This window comes from Dromaius novaehollandiae, chromosome 11, assembly GCF_036370855.1.
Source record: "Dromaius novaehollandiae isolate bDroNov1 chromosome 11, bDroNov1.hap1, whole genome shotgun sequence".
Classification (NCBI taxonomy): Eukaryota; Metazoa; Chordata; class Aves; order Casuariiformes; family Dromaiidae; genus Dromaius; species Dromaius novaehollandiae.
This window is the reverse complement of record NC_088108.1, coordinates 27264814-27284680: the sequence shown is the minus strand read 5'-3', so window position 1 is coordinate 27284680 and position 19867 is coordinate 27264814. Positions and strand designations below refer to the sequence as shown.

Below are 19867 nucleotides of genomic sequence, written 5' to 3'. Positions count from 1 at the left end.
TTGAGAGGAAGACCCTGGAAATGTGACGTATGCCCCTATAGCTCAGGAACCATATGGCAGAAGGGGGAAGCCAAAATGCACATTCAGAGACAAATCTTAACAGTAACGCAGAGCATGTGGGCTTGGGCTTTCGCCTTTTTTAAGCCAGCCTCTTGACAGCAGAAGCACTGCTGCTCTGAAAGAGACTCTGTCCAAGCAGCTCCAAAGCCTGCAAGCACCAGAAGAGGAGCCAACAGGCCCCCTCAGCCCCGGGCACACACCTGCGGGGCTTCCTCAGCTTCCCACCTAGACGATGGTTCCCTCTACCTCAGGCCGCCTTGCTCGGAGCAGATCTCTCCAAGTGCCGACTGTCTTCAGCCGAGCAGAGGTATTTCCCACCTGTGGAAGCTCCAGCGCTTGCCTGCAGCTGGCTGCCTGGTTGGGGGGGGGGGACACCCCCCCCAGATCCCTTCATCCCACAGAGAAACTCCCTTGAGGACAGACAGAGGGACAGACCAGACGGACTGACGGGCAGGTGGGCCAGCTGCCTCCCCCCCCCCTCCTTTAAGGCCTCTCCAGGCCCAGCTGCCCCTGCTTCCCCGTCACCTCCCCTCCTGCGGGTTTTAACCCCTCCTCTACCTGCGACAGCACGACAGGACTGCGGAGAGCTGCGGGGTTCCCAGAAGGAGCCGAGTTTCTCTTTCGGCTCTTTTAGCCCCAGGAATCCGTCCCCTCCCTCGGCTGGCGCAGGGGCTGCGGCCGGGCGGTCTGCAGACCAGGTCCCGTGCAGCGCGCGGCAGAGCTGCAGCAGGCCCGAGCCCGGAGCTGAGCCGCGGCAGGGCTGCGTTCCCTCACGGCGGCAGCAGGCCTCGGCGCGGTGTCTTTGGGCCTGTCCAATCTGCTTCTAATTGCGCTGAAGCCAAGCAGAGGAACGGGCGGGAGATGGCTGCTGGGAGCCGTGTGGTGGAAGGAGGCAACAGCCGTCGGTACACAGGAAGCTTTGCTCGGCGGGAACGCAGGCCGAGCGCTCCCGCGGGCCCCGCGCCATTGCCCGTCGGCCAGCCCACCCGCGGGCCTGCGGCTGCGGGGTCCATGACGGAGCCCGGCGGTGCGGGGTGACCGCAGCGTCCACCACGAGTTCAGCCGCTTGGGGAGCCGGCGTCGGCAGGGCTTGGGGTTTCATCGCAAGGCTCACGATGATCGGCATCCTTCTCAAAGCCCCGGCTCCTGGAGCCACAGGGTTAGGTAAAAACCTTAGCTTTAATAGTATATGCACTTCTAGAGCTGGTGGTTACAGAGGAACTTTGAAAATGTGAACCTTTCAGGCTACAAAGACAAAAAAGTTTAAAAGAAGCCCCAACTTTTTGCTCAAAGTCTTGCAGTTTGCCTGACACTCAGCTCAATCTGCCCTCAGCTCCAGCTGAGTTCCCGGGACCTGAGCTCTGGTGAAAACCGGTGTCAGAGCCAGGCACGTCTGCGGCCTGGTGGGGGACCATTGTTTAAATAGTTTTCTTTATTGTGACATGGAAATGTGTGGAAACTGAAATGGTTCCTGAAAACCCACTGGCTCTGACAAGACTCTGACTAGGAGGGCTTTGCTCATCGCATCTCCCAGAGCAGCGAACGCCTTCAGCCGGGGTTTGGGCAGCCAGAGGCAGTGCCATGCCCTGCTACAGGCAGAGGAGGGGGCACAGAGCCCGGACCTTTCTCACTCCTTCCTTTCCAAGCGGTCTCACCTCCTCCTCCAGCCAAGCCTTACACCACCCAACCCGCGTAAGCGCGATGCCTCCTCTCATGCGCTCAAGCACGTGCAGTGTTCTTCGCTCCTGCCTCGATCAGCTGCTTCCCAGCAGCGTGTGTAAGGGCATGCCTCCAGTCCGTGCGCTCCGATTTGGGGTCGTTTCCTACAGCAGGGCAGTTTTTGTTTCCTTGTCAGCAGATGGTGCTAGAAGAGAAGCAGAGCCTTCTGGCTTGGGGACATAAAACGCTGCCTGGTGTGGTGTGGCTCTCAGAGCTGGAGGTTTTGAGACAGACACCCGATGTCCGGCAGCCGGATGAAGACCACCAGCTGATTTCATCCAGGCTTCTGAACGGGGCCTGCTGCCTTCCGGAGTGATGGGGATGTGACCTTCCTTGCACCTCTCCCAGCAGTATTAGTTCTTCTGATTGCCACACAACTCTAAGCCACAGTCATGGTGCTTCTCTTGGCCTGGCCCTGGCATTTAAGATGTATACTGGAAATAGTGTCTCAGGAGGAAGTGATTTACTGTTTCTCAGTATTGTTTTCTCCTGCCTTGCTCTGGCGCTGATCCTCACAGCCTCTCTATGTTTGACAGGTGGGGAGGAAGTTGTTGTCTGCATGCGAAGCTACATTTTCACAACATGACTGCTTCTACTTGGAATCAATCCTGGGAAAAGATTTAGTCATCAGTATATTAAGTCAGAGGTTGGGGAAGGGCAAGCAATGAACTCTTAAGGTTTTGTGTGTTCCTGTCAGACCTGTGGGGTCAATGCAACCTTTACCTTCCAGCGAGGCTGCGACTGCGACACTTAGCCATCACCCAGGTATGCCGAGGCCAGGCGGCCGCGGAGCCCACGGCAACGCGGTCCTGTGGGCCTGCCCGAGGCGCTCGCCCGCGAGGGCCTGCCAGCGGCAGTGCAGTCTGCTGCCCGGACCGGGGGCGGTTCAGCTGTGCCAGCAGCAGCCCCGCTGCGAGCAGGGAGGACAGGTGATGCTCACAGGTTAACGCCTGGGACAGGCCCTCAGTGTGGGGGACACTTCCTCTGGCTCCAGTGGTACCTTGGGGTTGAAGAGCTTGCACAGAGCACGGTGGTGGGCAGTAGCAGATAACCACACTGTTATTCCATGTCTTTTCCCTCACATAAATCTGCACATCATGACACCTGAACTGCAGCTTAGACACAGCCTTGGAAGGTGTTGCAGATTCAAGGCTATCAGGTCATCAAAGGTCCTGCTGACTCTGTTGTCCTCAAGGCTTGTGTAGCCTGAAGATCACGGGACTGCACAGCCCGCAGTGAAAGAGTCTGGCTCGAGACTCTGGGACCGAAAGGCATTTGCAACACTGGCTGTTAGAAAACAGCTTTGCTTTTGCTTGGAGAGGAATAGCTGATTTGAGTCTCCGAGAGCCAAAAAATATGGAGCCAAAGATTTTTTTAAATAACTGTTTTTCAGAGCAGACCAACATACTGAGTAATGGTGTGAGATGAAAGCCAAGGATTTTAACTCCTGAGCTAAATCACAGGCAAGGTTTTTATATCATTTAGATGATCTGTCTTCTCCAGCTCCTATCTTACCCTTCCAGTGGTAGTGAAGGAAGAGTCACTATTGCAGTATCCTCAGAATCCTCCTAACCTCTGACACTGACTTAGTAGCATAACAACACTTATCACCCCACGGTGACTGATAAACTCCTTAAAAAAACAGAACTAGCTGAAGGGTCTGGAAGAAAGGTGCTATTGGGAAACCCTCAACCCAGTGTGCCTAGCTTGATCACTGATGCACCTAACCAGCTCACTGAAATCAGAGCTTTTCCATTGACTTCAGGCCTCACTCTGTCACCTTCACTTTCCTATATCTTACTGTGCTGTCACCACGGGGGTAGGTGTCTGCAGGTTTGTGAAAATTCCCAAGCAGGGGCAGCACCATGGCCCTGAAAACTTGCCTTACAGGGTCTGATGTAGGCTGTAGTCATGAAAGGAGTTAGATGTGGGCTGATGTGCAGGCATGCTGTCCCTGTCCTGTCCTTTTCTCTGCAGAAGACAAATACAAGTCAGACTCCCAAGTCAAGTTGTGGCCATGGCTGGACCACTAGCTGTTCCTCAGAATTAAACCAGGAGACAGAGCAAAAGCACAAATTTGTAAGCAACAGAAATACGAAGGCACTGGTGAAATATCCAGGAAGTCAGAATCAGTATGCGGTTTGAAGTCTTTTGTGCTTGCCCCGGGGAAGAAAACACTTTGCACTAATCAAGCACTTTTCAAACCTGAAAGCTCACAGCACCCCATGACATAGGTCAGCATTAGTATCTCCACTGTAATCAGACAGACAGATTGCGTCATGTTCCACACAGTGAATTGGTATCAATCTGAGTTGAGTCCAGGGAGGTCCCTTGCTCAATCACTATACCAAAAGCCTTATTTTCTCTCTAAGCAGTCATCGAGAAGGCTAATATTCTGCAATGCTTTTATGTTATTATGCCTCTGGCTCCCAAACTATGAAATTCTAACATTTCTTTCAACACCAGTTCTGCTTTTCCAGGAGAAAAACAGCCAGTGGGGGTTAGGAGGATCATCAGCTCTGGGCCATTCCCTCTTCTCTAAGTAATTTATTCCGGTCTGATTGGAAAAATGACATTCCTGGGACATCAACCTCCTCTGTGGTCCCTTCACCATCCTCAAATGAAAAAGACTCAAGGGCAAACAAGCTGTGCAACCAGTATTTGTTGAACGGTAAAAGCCAGGGAACACTCCACTCCCGGCACAATTCCTGGTCCCTTGCAGTATGTGATGTCCAAACAGGGGAACATACGCTTGAGAATATACCCTGCCAGTATTACTGGCCAGCAGTGTTGCAACCAGCTGCACCTAGACCTGCAGGCTAAAGGCTTTTGTGTTTCTGCTCCTCCAGGTCCCTTCTTCCTCACCTTCGTCCTTCAGGCTGCTCGTAAATTAATAGCTACATAAATGTAGGTAGAGAACCACTTGGCTCAGGGTTTCCGCACCAACAGGCAGGACCTTATTCACCAGAGCCCAAGACTATGCAGTCCCCCCAGGTTAAACAAAGCAATGAGACTGGTATATTTATCAGCGGAGTAGGCAGACAGGAAAAATAGCTTCCTTTGGTAAAATTCACCACTCAAGATCTGCAGCTCCATCTTCTGCACAGCTGCTCGTGTGGAAACGCAGGTACTCTACTAAAAGTTTTCTACTTCATATTCTGATTCCATTGCCTTCACAAGGGTCTCAGACTCAGTGTTTTTCCCTGTACATAATATGTTGCTGTAGTCATTGTCTTTCATGGTGACAGCTTCATATGGTGCTTCAGTGCTAGAATTTAACTCCCTCTGTAGGCATTTGGCAGGGACTTCCAGATCAGGCTCTGTTCTCATGACATCTGCGGTGCTATGGCTGAAACAACAGAGAGAGGTTAAAGAGGAGGAGGAATGAAGACACCAGAAAGCAATATTAAAGAATCACCCACACACTCAAAAAGAGGAAATAAACAATGAACATTGGCACCACAGTCACTGGTGGCATCGTCATACTGGTATTCAACAGGCTTTCCAAAGGTTGAACTATCACCACATAGTCCAGCCTTTGCAAAATAACTGCTATTAATAATTGCTAGAACAGCAATCAGTGGGGCCACAGGTGGGTAAGGTATATCTCTGAATAGCAAAGTAGGATGAGGGGATTAAGGGCTAAGATTAAGATGGGGCGGGAAATATGTTCTTATAAGGAGAAGCAAACAGCAATTGCACAAAATATCATATTTGGATAAGCACTGAGGTATGTTTCTTAAGCGAAAGGCATGTGCAGGAGGAACTTATCTTGAGGGAGGAGATGAGAATTTGTGTTCTCTGCTTTATGAGATAACACTGGAAATTTACTACAGAGAACAGCTTTCCCACGGCACCTGCAAGACAGAGCGAAGGACCCGAAATATCTTCCTCTCATTCTAACGTATTAAAGAATAGACCCTCTCTTACTATCTTCCACATTGAAATGTTAATGCCCTCATGCTGCTAATCAAATGCACTGTCAAGGTATTCAAATCCTGCCCCTGAGAAAGTCAAGGAAATCTTTGACTGTTCAGTGAGAAAAGAGGTTTTTCTGAAACAGATGCCAGTACTGAATCCCTCAAAGTCTTCTCAACATCACAGATGAAGAATCGTACTCACAATGCAACTTCATAGAGAGGTTCTGAAAAAAAAGGGAGAATCAAAGACGTACATCAATATATTTTATTATTAATCTGCCAAAGAAAAAAGCAGCTGCTCCCAGGCATTCCCACCTCCAGGAAATCACCTTCCCACCTTGCCTCTCCCTAAGAGAGGCTTCCCATCAGCACGGAGATGTTCCAGAGCGTCCAGACAAAAACGAGCAGTGACACACGGGGCTGTCAGGCCTTCTGCCTCCCCAGCCCGTGAGCTGAGGTGGTTCCCAGCTGCCGGGGGTTCAAGCTCTGCCCCGGGGTGTCTGGTGCGGAGGGAGGCCGATGGGCAGAAGCAGCAGAGCTGCCCTGGCAGAGCCCCGTGGAGCTGGCTGCAGCCAAGCCTCCCGTCTTTACTTGGGGCAGCCCGCGCAAAGCGGCCGAGCGGCACGGCCCCGCCGAGGCAGCGCCCGACCCTGATGGACCACGCCGGTGCCCTGCCCGCCGCCCCTCTCCTCCGCGCCCCGCGTCACTGCTCACCGTCCCTCGCCTTCCCTCGGCGCGCGACGGCCACGGCGACGATGGCGATGAGCGCGGCCCCGCAGAGCCCGGCCAGCAGGACGATGACGTACAGCGGCAGCCCGCCCCGCCGCAGCCCTGGGCGAGACGGAGGAGCCCTGGTCCACGGGCACCGCGGCGGAGCGGGGCCGCGTCCCTGCCCGCAGCCCGGGGCGCGTGGGGATGCTCGGCCCAGCGCCAACTCGGGGCAGGGCCCCGGGACCTGCCGCCTCCCTGCCCGGCTGGAGAGCCCGCGCGGATGTCGCGCGACGCCGGGACCCTGGGCCTGACCCGTGCCCGTGGGGCAGCGTTTCTCACTCGGGTTGGTGGGTGGGACGGGCTGGCATTGCAGGGGTGGTGTGGAGCATTTCGAGTGGGACCTCCAGCCGAGCTGTGCCAGCCTGCTCTGGAGCCCCTGCCTCCAGCCCCGCTGTGCACAGTCGCTAAGACTGGTGAGTATTTGCAGTAAATACTCATTTTGGTTTTAAACCAAACGAAACCTTCGACAGCAGCGAACACCTAGATGAACTGTGATGCCTGTGCCTGAGTTCAATGTTAAAATTTTCAGCCCCTTTAAGGCAGAAACACAAGGCAAACTTAAGGCAATAAATGAGCTCCAGAAGACCTGTGGACGGGAGGCCAAGAGGGGAATTCCTGCTTAGAGAAAATCCAGTATTTGACGGGCTAGGAATTTGTTCCCTGAAACAAAATCTGCTGCAAAATGCAGCCGCCAAGTCCCCTGTTTGGTCTGCCAGGCAGCGGCTGTCAATTTGCCCTTGTCAGTGCTGATCTTGTGTTTTTCTGCACGAGCCTTTGGCTTAGCACTGTGAAGGTCTCTGCTTACCTGTGGCAGCGGGAGGCCCTGCTGACGCAGCGTCCTCCCCGGCGGCCGGTGTTGCTGTGGACAGATCTGCAAAAGCGGAAAGCGCAGCTGCAACGCTTCCCGCGGCGTCGGGGCTCGGTGGGCGGGAGCCGGGTTTGCTCTGGGAGCAGCGGCGGTGCCGGGGCACGATCTCTGCGCGCCCGTCCAGCCCGTCCCGTGCCCCTCGGCCAGCACCGCGCTTCACCGCCCGCGGGTAGCGGCTGCCCTGAAGCTGCCCAGCCCCTTTCACCGAGAACGTCGCTCTGACTCTCTCAGGCTAATGCTTCCGAGGCAAAAGGAAAGAAAACACCCACTTGACCTGCTCTCAGTGACGAGACACATTGCTATCCCTGACCTGCCATCTCTCGGCTGGCCTCCACGCCCCAACGCCTCGATGGTAACCCTGCCAGACACGGCGTGTTTGTAGAGACAAGCGCCTGTGGCTGGCTTCACATCAAATCCACATCTGTAACTGCAGAGGATGCTTCACTTTTCTGTCTCGCTGGGCCTCATCCAGGTTTCCCCAGGACTTTCTCACTTCCTCTCTCCCGCGACGATGCCCTGCTGTCCCGGGGTGTTTCGCAGACGACAGCTGGGCCCCGAGGCTCCCCCGATGAAGCCCTGCCCAAGGCAGGTTCTTGCGCCCGGGTGACCTCCTGCCCAGGACGCGCGACACCCTGGCTTCCCAGGCCGCGGCCCCCCAAGCGCTGCCCGGGCTGCTGGCACAAGGGGCTCCGGCCCGGCCACCCAGAGCTGAGCACCTGCACCGGGGCACGTGGGCTCCCACCGCTATCCCGCCTGGAACAGGCAGATTTGTCTCACTCAGTCCAGAGCCTTATTTCCATGCCCTGAACCATTCACACACTGCCAGGAAGAAAGCGGTGCTTCCTCTGCAGCCCTGACCCGGCCTCCGTTTCAGCCTTCCCTGCGAGCTGAGCTTGCATCTGGGGAGCCTGCAGGTCCCAGTGCCCAGTGACTGGCGCCCTGTGGGAGGGACTGGCCACCCGACGATTTCCATTACAACCCAGGTAAGAGGAAGACATGCCAAGAGCAGGAGCGAGTCTCCCATATTGCACAGTCTGGGTCCCATCGGGACATCAGCCATGCTCGGAAGCAGGGAGGATGTCAGACCCTGTGGTTTCCTCTCTGAGTGGCACTAAAATCACAACTCGTATTCAGCGTTAATTGTCTGATCTGTGTACAGAAAGAGGAAACCGTTTGCCTTGATCATTTCCTGCAGCTGAGATGACGAGCTCTGGTTTGGGGACTCACCTCTCACCGTCAGCTCCACGGCATCGCTCCGCTGGGCAACGCCTGCCCCAACCCTGTTCTCTGCTTCGCAGTAGTATTTCCCCGAGTCGGAGGGTCGCAGGCTGTCAAACGTGAGCTCAGCCTGGCTGCTCAGCTGCCGAGCTTTTCCTCCCGGCTCTCCCAGGAACCAGCGGTAGCTGATGGGTGGGGATCCGCTGGCCACGCAGGTCAGGCTGGTCCTGGCTCCTGCTGGGACCATCAGTCCCAGCTCACCAGCCCTGATGACGGGCTTAGTCACTGCAACTGAAAGACAAGCAGCTTGGGCTCAGGTCACGCTGGCCTTGGCTGGTTTAGAAGTCTTCCCTGCGCTCCGTGGCAGTTCACTTGCCGGGTCTAAACCCTTTCCCAGAAGGAACAGAGGCACCACTGTCATGTCACCTCTCTGCCCAGATTAAGCTCAGCTCTCCTGTCCCTACAGACAGCTTTACACCAGTTATGCCGGCCATTGCAACTGCCATGTCACAGGTCTGCTCTGTTGGATTGGTGCCCTCTGCCCCACCATAAACCCACCTTGCAGAAAGAGAGTTAGTTCCAGCACTCACTGAGGATGCGCTGGTAGGGGAGAAGGAGTATTTGGCCAGTACAACACCCACCTGCTTTCCCACTTGCTACAGGAACCACAGAGACACTGGTTATCTGGACAGAACCAAAGACAGTGCTTGAGTGCTCTCTGTCTCAAGCAGCAGTGGGTTCAAGCGGCTCACTGGTAGATCCAGATCTGGGTCTGAACTAACTGCTCCCCCTTCCGCAGTCCACCACCCCACCGCAGCCCTGAGATGCCTCATGTCCTCCTCAGAGCAGAGGCAGCAGCAGCAAGGGAGAGGCGGACACTCTTCCCATCAGGATGCCGCAGCACCCGGTTTGGATGCAGGTAGACAACGTGCTGCGAAAGACTCTCCCTGGTGCTACGTGCTTCCTGCCAGCTACCTCTTGTGCTACGCGCTCTGTGAGTTAGAGAGGCTATGCAAGAGCAGGGCTTTATTGCTGGATTTACCTTTGACAACTCTGACTGTAGTGGTCACCTCCTTTGTTATCAAGCTGTTATTTTCAGACCTCCAGACGACTTGACAGGTGTAGTGCCCACTGTCAGTGATTTCAAGGTCCTTGATTTGAAGCGCGACATCCCCCGGGCTGTTCTTCGGGACAGCGACACGGTCTCTGAACCGGGACAGCAAGACGTGGTCGCCAGAGCTATCCCTCCGAAAGACGGTGGAGGTGCTGTAGTCTCGCTCCATGCTCCAGGTGAGTGTCTGCTGCGTGAAACCTTCTGCGGGCACGTAGGTACACGGTAAGGTGGTGGATCCCTTCCACGTCCCATCGATCTGGTGGAGGCCAGACAGATCCAGGAGGGCTGCAGGGAACAACAGTTGAAGAGAAGAAATAAGAACACTGCAAAGGAGAAAATGTCCTTAGGATAAACAGGAATCACCGGAAGGTGGAAGCCGCCGTGAAGCAGCATGTTAGACATGCTGCAGACCACAGCCGGCTAAATCCGAGCCGCTCTACATCTCACAGAGCACAGGGACGTGAACAGTTCCTTCAAACCCATGGCTATTTTTACTGCTTCTCTCTGGATGCTTGCCAGTTTTCAATTCCTCCTTGGTACAGAGAGGCACAAATCCTGCTCCTGTGGCAGCATCACAGCTATAGTGTTCACGAGATCTTAAGATGCACCTCTAATTCCTGCTCCCCAGCCCCAGCCTTCGTGTTCTGCTTTTGCTGCTTGGCTTTCTGCTTCTTGCGGGTGATGAGTCAAACAGCAGTGGCCTTCCTCCCACTCCCAGAGACAGTGGGTGCTCTGATGACACCGCTTGCAGTGTTGTTCTGTACCTTACGTGCGGGAGGAAGGATGAACAAGTCACTTTTATTGTTTTACTGCAATTATGCACATTTGTTAAGTCTGACATTCGCACTGATTAACATCACTAATTTCTTATGCAACTTCCCTGTTGCTCACAGGTCGCAGCAGTGTGGCTGCGCAGGCAGAAGCACTTCCCTGTGCGGTAGCTTGTCCCAGGGCTCTCAGGAGGGACCATTCAAGGGGAAGTGAGGATCTGCCGATCTCCGTCCAGGAGGACAGTCTAGGGGGCTGCTGGGGCTGAGCGCAGAGGAAGTTTGTTTCTGACACAGAGCACTGTTTTTCCTCTATCAAATAACTTTGAGAGGGCAGGCACAGCTCCATTCTTTGAATCTCACATCTCTATCAAATGCAACTCCTTGATATATCTGCTTTTGAAGTTTTTCAATTTCTCTTCTTCCTTTTTTCACAGACTCATATTCAGAAAAATTAGGAAGGATGAAAGCTGTTTCAAAAACTGCTCAGATATACTCTCAAGGCATTTGGTGCTCTCTACTTCAAGTGTGTTTAGCATCCAGCATATTAATCCAGACACAATTTTAGTTAAACATCTCTCCAGTATTGTTTTGTATTGCTGCGTGCCATGAAATAGCTGCTAGCATGCCCTGATTCCCTGTGCAGCTGACGGCACTGTGCGTGTAATCGATTCCAGCACTAGTGGGGCTGACCCCAAGGAGAGCTAATTGGAAGGAACGGAGAAATGCAGCAAAAGAAAAATCTCTGACAGAGCATTTTTAATGGAAATATTTCCTCCCAGGGCAATTATTAAACTGGGATGTAATCTTCCAGTGTAAATCCTCCCACTAGAGGTAGGTAGAGCTGCACTAGACAAAATCTGAAGAGCTGTATCAGAGAGTATCCCAGACAGGTTGGAGGGATTTGTATCATCTGTAATGCATGGTAACAGCATAAAATTTTAAACTTTCATATCCTGACCCATTTTGTCAAGCAACTGAACATCTCCCTTCCTACACTGCCAGCACACAGCTTTCGTGGGGGTGTGGAAGCGCCATGCAGACAGGGGCCTTTAGGTATCTGCTCTGAAGTACTGGACCTGAAACAAGAACTGTGGACCCGAACCTGATCTTGGTGCTTTAGCCTTGGAGGACTTCAGATATAACCTAGCTTTCTTGATTCACATTGGCCCCGAGCAGATAAACAAGTACCTTCCAAGCACTAAAGTGGGCACAGGAGAAGGGGGAGGAGGGGTAGCAGGTATTTTGTGATATCCAGCTTATTGTCCCAATATCTCCAGCTGTCTGCCCAGTGAGACCATAGTTCCTTTGGGAAGTGCCTCATCTAAGTGGCAAATTACCTGAATTTAGCTAGACTTGGCTCACCTTTATCCATGCTGCCTTCTCCCTCCTCCTCCCTCCCCCTTATTTTTCCCCCCAGAAATGCACTGGTTATATTCAGCTGCATTAACTCACAAAAAGCAGCTTAAGAGGCTGATCACAGAAACCTCTAAAGCTGCTTTTTTTCATGACAGAATGGGGAAAGTACTCTAACCTGTTTTTCTGAATAAGAGGAGCAATTCTGTGCTTCTGTATACAACTGTCAAAGCAGCTATAGCTTTTCCCTTTCTCCTGTTTCCCAAGACCTTTCCAAGTCAGCGTCAATGCACCAGGAGCAGGCACAGACGCTTCATGGGCATGTAAATCGAAGCAAAGATTCCAGTATCGCCTATTGTAACGCACCTAGAGAGTCAGTAGAGCAGGAGAGACCAAGGTGAATTACGTCTGAATCTAGGCTCACAATTACAGCTGTACCCCTTCTTCCTTCCCAGGACCATGCTAGTAAAACAGTGCTGATGCATCGTTAAGCTCTAAAAGAACGTGCCTATTCCAGCTCCACAAAGACCGTTTTGGAAGCTGACATACCAGAGCAGATCCTCTCCAAGGATCTTGAACAATCCTATTTTGTTCTCGCTCTGGAGCGCATGGGATCTGACTTTTTAACCGTACACTATACTGTTTGTTCCACTCTCCAAGGCACATCATTGTGTCTGATGCCAAAAGAGACTCTTGTGCATTCCCAGGCTCTATTTTTTTCATGCAGGAAGCTAGGGATTTTTCACACTTGACAGTTTTTAAAAATGAAGAATAATTCAAAAAATTTCCCCTGCCCTCTTAGTACTCAGATTTTTCTTCTAACATGAGGAAGCCTTTACTCACCACTGCAGCTGATGAAAGCCTTCACAAACACTGCTATCTGTAGCAGTTTTTCCATTCTCCCGGAACTGCAGGTTTGTCCTCCTTTCCCTCCACTTACTCAGAGAGAGACCCACACCGCCGAGACCAGAACACAAGTCAAGAATACTTCCTTTTCTTCTGTCCTATATCATCTAGGATCCAGGCTGTGCTGCTGCCTTTTTTCCTTCCTTCTTTCTGAAATATCACGAGTCCATTTCACTGATGACTGGGGTGAAGGATGAACAAAGACTATAAGGATCTTTCTGCTTCCATTTCACTTTCTCTTGTCCCCATCCACTTCTCTTATCATTCTCTTGACTTTTTGCAAGAAATGCTCTAAATGCTCTTTTTTATTCTCTTCATAATTGGGTGGGAGGCTTTTTGCTTTCTTTCTTTCCATGTTTGCAGTCATTTCACAATGAAAGAGCTTTATTATGACTACACAGTCAAGCACTCAGTAGCAAGGGAAGCAAATTTCAGGATGCTTGAGAAGCGTGAATTCAGTTCTCTCAGGCTTGTGTGTGCTGACATTGGCATTACTTACACAATTGCGCACTATTTTGCCATGCACAGGACAGGTGGTGTCAATTCACTGGCTCTGCTTCTAACATTATGCTTTATTCCATCCCATCTTCCTCTGTGGTTCTAGAATAGTGCTCCTGCCCATCAGTCAGTTCATCTTCCCAGCACCTTCGTAAGGCCAAGCATGATGTTAGCCACATTGTACGTGCAGAGAACTGTGGCACAAGGAACTGAAAGTCTCAAATATCTCCTCGTTTTGGATGCTCAATTTCAGAATTCATGGATGATCTCAGGTTCCAGAGTACATAACATCCCACAGCACTTGGGACATCTAAAACACTGCTCTCGTCACCTTTACAAGTGGCTGGGAGTGCTCAGCGTCTCTGTCCATCACACCATGAGGGCTCCCAACCAGGCGTCCAGAAATGGAAAGCACGGTAGCCTACGCCTGGGAAATGTGAACCGCCTCACCTAACATCATCCAGGAGCACAAAGCAGAGACTGATCCGTGCAGGCTCGGTTCCATGTCCTGTCTTCTCAGCACTCAGCTCTTGCACCACGCACACGTACCAACTTCTGCAGCAAGAGGCTTCTTTGAGGCAACCCCACGCATCTTCTGCGCAGGCCAGTCTGTGCCCTGGACGAGGAGGAAAGCCAGCCCCAGCTTCTTTGCCTTTTTCCCCCAAGGTTCTGACTTGGACCCAGCTTGGGCAGGCTTTTATGGCAAACAGCAAAAGGTTCATCCTCAGCATCCCCTGCCAAATTCAAGTCCCTGCTGAAAGGCACAAAGATACATCCTTTTTTTCCCCCCAAGCTGCTAATTTTTTGATTTACTGCTACTGTCTTTTAAAAAAAAAGTGCACTGATTTATTTAATTTACTTAAAAGCCAAAAATATACACAAAATACTATTTATCTGAAGCAGTTTCCTATTTTATTGATATGGGCTACAGATACATTTGTCTAAATCTTTCTGTTCTCAGTAATGGCTGAGATGGTGTGACTAAAATTCTTTTTAAATTACTCAATCAGAGATGAACTCAAATCTAGGAGTTACCAGTTAAAATACCACCAGTGTGACAACCAAAATCATTTGAGAACAAGCTCATATGATAAGAAATATCAGTCCAACTTAAAAAGAAATTTCAGTACCTACAGTATATTGGCAGTTTAGGAAGGATGAATGGTGCATTCTCTGAACTGAGACTAGCACAATTTAAATTACCCTGAGTAATGCTGAGCACACACTCTGGAACAACAAAATATTATAGACCGCAAAACCTTAGAATGCCACTTCTATTAGTTGGTTTTTTTAATTGAAAATGGAACTTAGACTAAAAGAAATTTTCAGTGTAAGTCTTTCTGTAACTTTCCTGTTGTGATGAAATTTCCTGAAATACAAGTTAGCAATTTTTTGATACACTGCTATTTTTTTAAACAAAATCTTCTGATATCTTTCAATTGTTTTAAATCGAGAAAGTTGCATGAAACATTTTTTTAAAAAATGCAATTTTCCAGGTACCCCACTAAACACACAAAACGCATGGGAAGTCTCTGAGCATGGCCACAGGGCGAGCTCAGCTCCCTGCCCTGGGTCACTTACTGAGGAGGAACCACCTATCCCTTTCAATGCGGGGGTCCCCTCTAGAGCAGCAGAGGTGTCTCAAGCCACGGCACTCCAGGCACTGGCACTTCTAAACTACTGTGGGACCCGCTCCCTAATGAGGAAAGCACTGTCTGCGCAGGCACAAAGTGTTTGTGAATCACGGGGAGGGGGAAGTGCGTAGATGTCCGAGTCACGGTGTGGAAACGTTGAGAACAAATGAAGAAAAAGATGTGGGTTTATATCTCTAGCTTGCTGATGCAGTGATTTTCCTTGGATTTCTTCCCCTTCCCATAACTGTACCACCGCTTACAGTCCAGGGAGGATTTCTCTTTTCTTCCTGCTACAATTAAGCCTATACGAGGAAATAAGAACTAGCACCTAAGCCCAGACAACTGATGCCGGGGAAGGGAACAAGCCTTGTGCTTAACTGGGGTAACTGGGATTTGCACAACGCCACTTCTGTGACAGGGAGAAGAGGTATTGAAAACAACATGCTGCTCTTTACTACAGTAGGAACGGAAAAGCTGCATTTTCCACCACTTGGCCAGAAGCTACGCCCAGTCATGGTGCAGCTATAGATGCAGTCATAGCTACCGGGGATATGGAGAAGGTGCATAAGGAAACCAGAGATTAACGACCTAGTCATCTGCATGTAACGTTACACAAGTTTTTACCACCTGCAGGTGAGCAGATAATCACTGCCTGGTGCTCTTCTTTTCGCAGCACCACGGATTGTCTCGGTGCACATCTCCGTTGCAACAGTCCGGTTCACGCGCCAAAGCCATCATGCTTCGTGTTCTGCAGACACGTGCAGGGTTTTGTGAGGCTGTAGCTTACAGATGGCAGAGGGTGGGGGATTTCAACCCAGGAGGCATTCTGGGCACACTCTGTAGTAGCACCTTCATAAGTAGATGCAGAAGTTATCAACAGGTGTTATGCATAGGATCAACATGTGCCTAAGTATTAACAATGGGAGAAGGAATTACAGAAGATAAGAAATGCATATACAAGCAAATCTACTGACCTAGTGGATTCTGTTACAGGCATTTAGTCATTCACTAACGCAGCCTGTTGATATTTATTCAACATTTATGCCTTAGTGTTTAGTTTTAAGAAATGCTCCACTCACCACCACCACTAAAATTCTTCCAAGAAATAATTTCATTTCCCTTCCACTTCTTTGCAGTTGTGTCAGTGGGGAAGATTTCTGTCTGGACAGGATTTTTGGCTTGAAATAAAAGAATAATAGATAGGAAGAAACAGCAGACTACCCTGAAAGTCTTCTCTCACATACATCAGTACTGGAAGTCTAGGGTACACAAGAAATTCAGTATAAAATTTGAGCACAAGGTAGACATGTTTGAAATACAGGGATCCATTCTCCGATGGGCCTGGAAAGGAAGGTTAAAACCAGGAAGGTTTCGCCACAGCTACGTCCCATCACAACAGATATTTGTCTGGTTTAGTTAGGAAGTGTTTACACAGCAGCTGAGGTCAGACCAGTCTCTGGAAGTGCTGCGCTTTGTCAATGACGGCTTGTTCCCACCTCTGGGCAGGGCAATGAAAACCAGTAACTATCTTCGTCTTCACAAAACTGGTCAACGGATGAGCACAGCGCAGGTCTCCTTTCACTCTTCGCACAGAAGCACACCCACTCTTGGCTTTCGGAACGTGACTTAAGCCGAGTTCTGCTGACTGTTGCAATAAAACCTGCCTATGGCAAGCGCCGGCAGCCTGGAGCAACCAGCCGTGTGTGGTGCGGCAAGACCTGCGCAAGGCGTACGCGAGGCTCCAGGCTGAGTTAGCGCCAGCTGTTTCCCGCAGAGGAAAGTAACAGGCAGAGCACTGCACGCTCTTGCAGAACACAACCTTGTTGGTGCGATGGAAAGCTGATTTTTGCTGCCTTTTCTTCTTGACTTCTTTGCTGAAGCTACCAGTATGGAACCAGTTCGTTTGAACTGGAACGGCAAGTTCTAGCTCGTGGGCTAATGCCCATACCCCATCCGTCCCTTCTCTGCCGCTAAGTTGCCACTAGCCAGATTTGAGAGAGTCCTGCCTGGAGGAAAAAAGCACTGTTAAAATTCAAACATCTCTGAAAGGGTGAGTGAGTCCATTTTCAGAGACATGATTTAAAACCAACCATTTGTACATCCTGGCCCATGACTGGTAAACGAAGCTTGTCCTGAAAAACTTATCTCCCATTCAAAAGACTTTAAAAGAAGTTGGATTTGGGGGAAACATGCCCCAGCAAAAGCTCAAAACCCAAGCTAAAACTGCTGATATGACTATTTTCTGAACCGGACATGCAAGACTTCCTGAAGCTATAATTATAGAAGATAAAAATTGACTACTTAGCTAAAATGAACATCAAAAACTGTAGTTCCTCAAATGTGATTTAGTTAATATCTTTCTTTCCTGTGGACAGAGACCCATCTCCTAGCTTTCTCCTCCCTGAGCCACACAGTCTGCCCATTTCTTTCTTTCTAAAGGGACTCCTCATTGTTTTGCATCTGAAAGCACGAAGAAAAAGCCTCTAATGTCTTAGACATTGTGCCTAGTTACCTGGTTTATTATAATGAAGTATTTAAAAGGAGTACTCCAAAAAGGAGTACAGATAGGGCCGCGGATACTCATGGGGCCCAGCCCTCCAGAGCCCGAATCCTTACCCTCAGGCTTTGAGATAGTCTGGCAACAGCTAGAGGAGAGTTTGCTATGCTGTTTTCTTGGTGATGCAAATAACTTCCAGGCTGCAGGAGGTGAAATGCAATACCAACCTTTGTGTGGAGGGAAGGAGGAAAGAAAGAATACTATTTATGAACCATTTGCACTCAGAGAAAAAAAAAAGACAAGTTTTACTGCAAGACATCAGAGATTCTTAGTAGGTCCAGCCATAGCAAACTCGGAGTTGATTAAAAAGAATCAGGTTTACTAAACACTTTGGGGATGTTTCAGAGAAGTTAACTGCATTAGCCTTCACAATCATGTGCACCCCAGTTTTACCACATTTACCAGCTAATAGTACAGAGAGTCATGAGAATGTGGCCTTTGTTCCACCTAAAGAACCAGAAAGTTAGTGTAATTGAGCTTCTCCTTCAAGGCCTGAGTCATGCAACAAGAACACAACGTACAAGTGATCTTTCCGAAAATTCACTTCCCTTACCAGGAATCTCCAGGTCACTGACATCAGTTCTGGGTTGTCCGTTACCTCAGTCCAACCCTTGTAAGCACTTCCCAGCAGTACGCAAGCGGTCCATATACGCTGGCAGTCGAGTATTCATTTCTTAGTTGTGCCCACATCCTTGCCTCCCCTGGATGTGAGTACAGATGGGCTTCCCAAATTCAGCTATGAGATCAGTACAAATCCTTCCTTTACCTGCAGTTATCCCACTCTTAGGGGCTCCCGATGCTTTTGGCAGTCTCGCTGCTCTCACAGGGCCTGTTCTTTGCAGACATCCCTGTTCCTCCTCCAGCAGCTCCATGACGGCTAGCGGAACTCTGATTTCGGTAAGAAGAAGTGTCGGTCTAGGAAGGTCTGCCTTAACCTCAGCTTGTCTTCCTGGCTTGCAGCTCCTTACAGTATTTCACCAGCGTACTCCACGGGATGCAGAGCAACTGCTCTTTCCCCCAGAGAGATCCCACGCTGGATTAGGCTCCAGTCCTTATCCTGCATTATCCTGCTGTCCAACAGCATATGCAATCCTGGTGCATCCTCTGTGATACAAACCACACAGAGAACCTAATTTATAGATTTCTTCTCAGTCTCACGAGCCTGAATTTTATTGCTGGCCTTAAAACAGTTTATTTTACATCATCAGCTCCAGGTCACAGCTGTCCAGCTAATATAAAATTGCTATTTATCCACATTTGCAGGGCTGCATCACCTGTGGGTTTGCAATGCAACTGGAATTGAATTGATTTTTTAATCTGTGGCACAGTTGAAATACAGCTGTAGGATAAATGAGAGCCATCATCTATAGGATATGGACAGTGAGAGTGCTTGGATATACTCAGATCACACTGTAACCAACCTGCCCTTCATTGGAATCCTTTTTGTTTCTGCACCTCTATTGCTGCTTGCCTTAATACTCTTTACTTGTGCCAGAGCTCTGCCCATGAGATACAAAACATTTTTTTTTCCACATCACACCACTTCAGATGGACAACAGTGCAAGTAACATCAGGGCAGCCAGACTGAGGCATCAGTTTGCGTAGTGGTGGCAGTCATGCTGAGATGGTCAAGTACATCAAGCATTGCCGCACTCCCATCTGAGAAAATACACTGTGCAAGAACAACGCATTACCGACATGGGTGTCTCCATCCAACTGCAATGGCACTCCAACTTCCCCCCACATCCTTCAGGGGGTACCAACATCTAGTGCAAAACCCACAGCTTCTCTCTAAAAACAGAGAGGAAAAGAAGGAAGAAAACAGCTAGCTCCTAAGAACTGACAGGAGGGGTTACACTGCTTAAAATAATTGCCTCTAATTAGCACAGCACATGGGGTCAAAACCAGCAGCAATAGAAATATTGCTAGGGAACAGCTTGTTGTGCTGACTGCATTGCTGTTCTTTTGTTCATGCAGAGCTCAACTCTCTCCTGAAGGGAGAAGTCTTCTGGTGTGGCTGGCCGTACCTACCATTCCCATTTACAAAAAAGGATGAGCTCCTTTCTCCTCAGTCTCCAAGCAGCATGCGTCACCCCCACCCCTCTTTGCTCAGATGTTCCATTCAACGCCCTGTCACTTGATTTTGGAGAACCTCTGCTTTCCATTTGCTCCATATACTGCTGAAGCCCTGCATTCCCATTGTAATGGGTTAGTTTCTGAGGTAGACCTCAGATGGGTGGACTGCTTTCCAGTAACATTAATATTCTCTTCTCAACATGCCCCCCCAACAAGCACCCACGCTTTTTTTCTTTTAAATTCCTTTTCTAAGAGAACATTACTGCAGGGTTCCAAAAACTGCAACCTCACCTAGAGCTGAAATGCAAGAAGATGCAACAGTTACCCAGAAAACGTTATGACTGTTGATTTGTCATTGCATCTCATTGTCCAGTCGTGATTTTTCTTTTGCCCTCTAGAAAAC

The 19867-nt window shown here is 50.0% G+C and overlaps 1 protein-coding gene across 1 annotated transcript; it reads right to left on the bottom strand.

Annotated features, from left to right (window-relative positions):
• Nucleotides 1–1185: 1185 nt before the first annotated feature.
• On the bottom strand, nt 1186–14018 carry VSIG4 (V-set and immunoglobulin domain containing 4). The gene is made up of 7 exons (XM_026096063.2): nt 12637–14018; nt 9599–9955; nt 8566–8847; nt 7276–7341; nt 6414–6530; nt 5902–5923; nt 1186–5128 (listed from the first exon to the last, which is right to left on the bottom strand). Exons 1-7 carry the CDS (start codon nt 12689–12691, stop codon nt 4915–4917), a joined length of 1113 nt encoding a protein of 370 aa, XP_025951848.2. The 5' UTR covers nt 12692–14018; the 3' UTR covers nt 1186–4914.
• Between the last annotated feature and the right edge of the window lie 5849 nt (nt 14019–19867).

Coding starts and splice junctions, on each gene's coding strand:
- VSIG4 (XM_026096063.2), bottom strand. CDS start 12,691: ATGGAAAAACTGCTACAGATAGCAGTGTTTGTGAAGGCTTTCATCAGC. Junction 9,956..12,636: donor GGCTTTCATCAGCTGCAGTG/GTGAGTAAAGGC, acceptor TGTTCCCTGCAG/CCCTCCTGGATCTGTCTGGC. Junction 5,924..6,413: donor CCGAGGGAAGGCGAGGGACG/GTGAGCAGTGAC, acceptor CTTTTTTTTCAG/AACCTCTCTATGAAGTTGCA.